The sequence below is a fragment of the Arachis stenosperma genome, chromosome 6 (genome assembly GCF_014773155.1).
Source record: "Arachis stenosperma cultivar V10309 chromosome 6, arast.V10309.gnm1.PFL2, whole genome shotgun sequence".
NCBI classification, from domain to species: domain Eukaryota; kingdom Viridiplantae; phylum Streptophyta; class Magnoliopsida; order Fabales; family Fabaceae; genus Arachis; species Arachis stenosperma.
Genome location: NC_080382.1, coordinates 143115956 through 143121955, shown reverse-complemented (window position 1 = coordinate 143121955; position 6000 = coordinate 143115956). Strand labels below are relative to the sequence as shown.

Here is a 6000-nt window from a genome sequence, read left to right as displayed (position 1 = left end):
AATTATATATATTTATATACAAATACATAATTATTATTTTTAATAATTAATTTTAGTGCATAAATAATATTTTTATTATAAAATATTACATATAAAATTGAAATTAAGGACTAAAAACACTAAAATACTAATATTCATGACACACTTGAAATTTTTCCCAAATTATACAACAGGTGAAACTAACCTATTTTCGATGCATCAATTTTCGTTAGCGGCACGAGTCTCCGTCAATAATCGAAAATTACGCAAAATAATTTTCTTTTTCTGAAGATATAAAAAAAAGGTAAAAGTAAAATAGGCGTTCCGCGTTCGTGTCCATAACAGTGACAAGTGCCAACCAATACCATCCATTATACTCAAATGAGCACCGCAAGCATGCTCCTATAAATACGCTCATTCTTTACCCTTCGTTTCCCGTTATACCCACTACTAAACCGTTCCCTTGTTCCAAGCTCCTTTTCCAGCTAAGAGAGAGAAACAATAACATACTAGAGAGAGAAACAAGAGCGACTGCGAGCGAAGGAGCGAGCGAGAGAGAGAACTCCACCTCCTCGCTCCTTCTCCTCCTCCGATCCATCGTGATTCTTTTCATCTGGTGATATTGCATTCTATTGAAATGGCGGATCCGTATGTCCTAGGCTGGATCCTTGTCTCTGTTCTCAGCGTCTTCGCGCTCTACAGCTTAGTTTTCGCCGGAGGAAACCGCCGCCGTCGTGCTTCGCAGGAGAACGATGCTCAGCGTACGGGGAACGTGAAAACTTCCGTCAGAGAATGTGGATCCAAGAACCTCGATGGCAACGATGCTGACGTTATCGTCGTCGGAGCTGGCGTTGCTGGCGCGGCTCTTGCTTACACACTCGGCAAGGTAAAGAGAAAAATAATATAAAATGCATAAATGAATGAGTAGGAATTCCAATTTTCATTCGCGTGTTTTTGTCGTTTGCGCGTTTTCACGTGGTTCGTGCTTGCACGAAATCCTCGTTGATAATTCGCAACAAATGAAGAATGTGCATTGTTTGATTTCTCATTAACCGTTACACAATTTATCATTTGAAGGTGAAGGATTAAAGGAGCCAAATCTGATAAAAAAAAATTATTGTTGTTTGTGTTTTCTTTTTAAAGGACAAAATTAGCTGTTATCGAAGTAATAAGTTGCATCATCGGGCATAAGAAAAATTATTTATGGCTATTATAATATTATTAGACGAGATATAGCATTTTGACATAGAATGATTCTTGAGTAGTGATATATATTTTTAAATTGCAACAATAGTTTCGTCATATAACAGTTTATGAAGAATATTTCAAGGATTAATTTGACGAATTATTGATATAATGCTTAGGGGAAAATTTTGTTAACTCTTGAGTTCCGTTTCTTACCTAGAGAAGTTCAATAATGTTTTGATTATTTTTTAGTACGAAATATTTCACAATTACAAGCCTATGTCAGACGAATTTTGACGGAAAAAACAAGGCATTGACATTCCAAAGTCCAAACTAATTTTAGGTATATAAAATAATAGAACTCCCTTTCGATGCACAATTTGAAGTACTAAGTAATAACTGCTATGTGGTACAGGATGGACGGCGAGTACTTGTAGTTGAAAGAGATTTGAGTGAGCCTGACAGAATTGTTGGAGAGTTGCTACAACCTGGCGGCTATCTCAAATTGATTGAGCTGGGACTTGAAGGTGCGTAATTTTTAACATCATAGAATTGGTACTGGGAATTAAAATTAAAATTCTATTTTTGATATAATTTTTCAAACGTAAAAATTAGAATTGAGGGGAAAGGTCTAGTATCATGTCCAATTTTAGATTTACGTATTAGATTAGATTTCCAAATTGCCTAGAGATAAGACATATGTAGCCTTTTTAAATGTCCAACAACTCTTATTTCTTGAGCTAGATTTTAGAATCGAGTTAGATTCACTCAATTCTAATATAGCATTAGAGCCTATACTATAATTGTTATTGGGTTACTCCAAGTCCTTCTCTAGTCTGGAGTTGCCTTTTGAAGTTAGATTCACTCAATCCTCGATGTTTAATATTTTTATTTCTAGATTGGCTGACCACAAGAATTCGTGGATTTAGCTCTGTTTACTAGAGGAAGGCGTGCTTAAGGATTAACAAATTTTGTGTTTCAACTGCAGATTGTGTGGAAGAAATTGATGCTCAGAGAGTGTTTGGTTATGCACTTTTCAAGGACGGAAAAAATACATGCCTCTCTTATCCCTTGGAAAAGTTTCAGTCAGATATCGCTGGTAGAAGCTTTCACAATGGCCGTTTTATTCAGAGGATGCGGGAAAAGGCTGCCACACTGCCCAAGTATTGATTTCTTCCTTTCTGTGATGTATAGTTTGTGCTTTGTATATGTATTTTCCTCCTCCAGTTCTCGTTTGTCATATAAACTATTGACTTTTTTACAGTGTTGCAAGTTGCAACTGCCCATGACTTTTTACTTAGGATTTTTTGTTTTGGCAGTAATTGTAAAATTGGTCTTGGTTCCTAAGTACCCATACTTCAGATAGATGTCATTCGATTTGTTTTGGTTAGATTATTTAAATAATGTGGATTACCAAAGTAATTTTGTTGGAAGGTTTCATGCTATTAGCTTCTGTCTAGTATTTGATTATTACGAAATAATTTTTTATTTCTCCAGTTTCATTCTTCTACTGAGAGCTGAAGCTTTTTTCTTGCTAAGTAAAGTAATATTCTCATGCTGGTTTGTTTTTATCATTCTGCAGTGTCCGGTTGCTGCAAGGGTCAGTCACTTCCTTGATTGAAGAAAAGGGGACAATTAAAGGTGTTCAGTACAAGACCAAAGATGGTCAGGAGCTGAAAGTACATGCACCTCTTACCGTTGTTTGTGATGGCGGCTTCTCAAACTTGCGCCGTTGTCTTTGTAATCCTAAGGTGAGAATTGAGAATTTGTTTTAAAATTTTTACCATAAATTAAAATTTTTACTATAGTCAATTCATTTCTTCTCCCTTTTCCTATATTCTAAGAAGCTATCTCTTTTCTACTTTCTTGTGAGAAAGAGAAATCTGTTGAATTATTTATCAATAATATTAATAATATTAATATTTTATTATGGTTTATATGCAGGTTGATATTCCCTCTCACTTCGTTGGCTTAATTCTGGAGAATTGCCAACTTCCATATGAAAATCATGGTCACGTCATACTCGGAGACCCTTCCCCAATTCTGTTCTATCGCATAAGTAGTACAGAGGTTCGTTGTTTGGTTGATGTACCTGGGCAGAAAGTTCCTTCTATCGCAAATGGTGAAATGGAGAAGTATTTGAAGACAATGGTGGCTCCACAGGTATGCTTCAAACACTGCAAACTTTTTATTAATCCTTGGCATGTGATTAGATTAGCCTTCTTGCATTGAGAGAGAATTTTGTTTACATACGAGGGTATTGGTATGTTAGATGATGATCTATTGAAAACTATTGCAGATCCCCGCTGAGCTCCATGATGCCTTTTTAGCTGCAGTTGAGAAAGGCAACATAAGGTCAATATCGAATAGAAGCATGCCAGCAGACCCCCTTCCTACCCCTGGAGCCATTTTGATGGGAGATGCCTTCAACATGAGGCATCCTCTAACAGGGGGTGGAATGACCGTGGCATTGTCAGACATTGTGGTGCTGAGAAATCTTCTCAGGCCCCTGAGTGACCTGAATGACGCACCCACACTCTGCAAATACCTTGAATCCTTTTACACCTTGAGAAAGGTAATATTTTTCAATGCAAACAAATAGCATTTAGTAATCTATCTGTGTCTTGCTTATGTCGATGAAAAAATCTCAACCCTGTTTAGTAAACTAACTTGGTGTTTCAATTTGCAGCCTGTGGCATCAACCATAAATACATTAGCAGGTGCCTTGTACAAGGTCTTCTCTGCATCTCCAGATCAAGCAAGGAAGGAAATGCGCCAAGCTTGCTTTGATTATCTGAGCCTTGGAGGCCTATGTTCCCAGGGACCAATCTCATTACTCTCAGGACTAAACCCTCGTCCTTTGAGCTTGGTGGCTCATTTCTTTGCTGTTGCAGTGTATGGTGTTGGCCGCTTAATATTTCCCTTTCCCTCGCCCAAGAAGATATGGATTGGAGCTCGGTTAATCTCTGTAAGTATTCTGTCGAATATGTTCTAGGAAGATTAGGTAATTTGGTCCCATATATTTTTCATTTGATTTCTCATTCGATCTTTATATTTCAAATCATTTTCAATTAGTTTGTTTCTTTATGTTTCAAATCGTTTCCAATTTGTTCTCTCGGTCAAATAATAACAAAATACTGACATGGTTCACATGTAGAATGAAATTTAAAATGACTTTAAGGCAAAGGGTTAAACTGAAAAAAAAAAGTGCAAGAGACCAAATTAGAAACGATTCAAACCGTCTCAGAGTATAAAGATTGGGGGTTTAAATTAAAGAGGAAAGATAAGGGATCAAAAATATATTTTTGGCTATTCTCTGTTGTCAAATGTCTTTTATGCATTTAACTAAATCACACAAAAATCAACTTATTTAATGCAAATTCATCTTTTGGTAGAGTGCATCTGGAATCATCTTTCCTATAATTAAGGCAGAAGGAGTTCGCCAAATGTTCTTCCCTGCAACTGTTCCAGCTTATTACAGAGCTCCTCCTGCTGCAAGATAGTGAGTATCGGTAAAAAAAATTTTGGGGAAAAAAGAATCAAGATGCTTTCAAGATTTAAGAGCTAGGTTTTCTCAGTTCAGGTAATTTGAGGGAAGATCGATGCTCCAAGATTTAGATCTGTTAACATTTTGGGTTTTTTTTTTTCATTTTTGTTTGTTTGTTTAATGTAAGGTTGTACTGTTTGTAGTATGCATTATGTAAGTATTACGATATGAGTTAATGTAGCATCTTTTCACTACATTAGAAATTAAAATCAATAACATGACTACCATCTCCATGGCCAATTTAATAATATAACAGTTCACAACAAGCAAAAGTTATCAAATATCCAATCTGATAAGTTGAAGTTGTTCTCCTTGGTTAAATAATGAAGGTTGAAATCGATGTCCCTGGGAGCTGAGAAGAAAGGACCTGCACCTGATCCAAGTTGCATTTCTTGCTAGATGAAATGGTTCTAGGATTACTAAGGAAGAAATAGAGAATATTTTTCAGAGGTGTATTTTGCTGAACTATTTCTTTCTTTTTTGACGAAAAAAAAAAATATATCTGTTCAAAAATTTTATTATTACTGAGATAATGATATTGTCCTTAATTTATTTTTGGGTACTCTTACTAGATTTATATTATTATTATTATACTCATACCAAAAAATTATATATATAGTGTAAATGGGTAGAAACAAATCCCCTACCTCAACGATGTCGCATGTCCTTGCTGAACCTGTGAGGCGACCAGAGGTGCCAAGGCTGGCCATCCATTTTCCCGGCAACCCCTCTGGCCACTTTATAATTATGGGTGTAAAAATAGTATCCAAAAATTTATTTTGCTACCAAAAATACTTTCGGAAAAAACGAGTAATAAATAAATTATCAAAAAATAGTTAAATCAAAATAAATATATGACGGTTAGGTAACTAGTTTTTAAAAAACACTGACATGACAAATGTTGGTGATTAATCCACTACCAGAAACTATTTAACAATTTTTTAAGAATTTGTTGTTTGCTTTACAAGTTTTTTGTAAATTTCTTGAAATCAAAATTTAATTAAGAGTTTCTAAATCTTGTGATAACCACAAAATTGAATATATAGAAAGAAATCCATCTAAAATTATTTTGGAATACAAGTGAACATTTGTTTCAAAGTTAAAATATATACCAAGAATTATATTTTCAGGAATATTATATTCAGAAACATATTTTTACTTTATTAAAACTTGTTTTTTAATACGATAAATTAATGAGAATTGTTTTTAATATTCTCAAGAATAAATTATAAATATATTTGTTTTATTAAATATATTGCTAAAAATATATTTTTATTTTCAAAATACCA

The 6000-nt window shown here is 34.6% G+C and overlaps 1 protein-coding gene across 2 annotated transcripts; it reads left to right on the top strand.

The window, feature by feature from the left end:
• Positions 1-410: 410 nt before the first annotated feature.
• On the top strand, positions 411-5248 carry LOC130935720 (squalene monooxygenase SE1-like). Of its 2 annotated transcripts, XR_009067954.1 has the most exons (9): positions 411-865; positions 1580-1691; positions 2153-2327; positions 2747-2915; positions 3109-3327; positions 3464-3739; positions 3854-4132; positions 4560-4747; positions 5041-5248. XR_009067954.1 is itself a non-coding variant. In XM_057865596.1 (8 exons), exons 1-8 carry the CDS (start codon positions 617-619, stop codon positions 4665-4667), a joined length of 1587 nt encoding a protein of 528 aa, XP_057721579.1. In that variant the 5' UTR covers positions 411-616; the 3' UTR covers positions 4668-4905. The 2 variants fall into 2 exon arrangements, 1 of the variants encoding a protein (XP_057721579.1); XM_057865596.1 differs by lacking the exon at positions 5041-5248 and having other exon boundaries at positions 4560-4905.
• Positions 5249-6000: the final 752 nt, after the last annotated feature.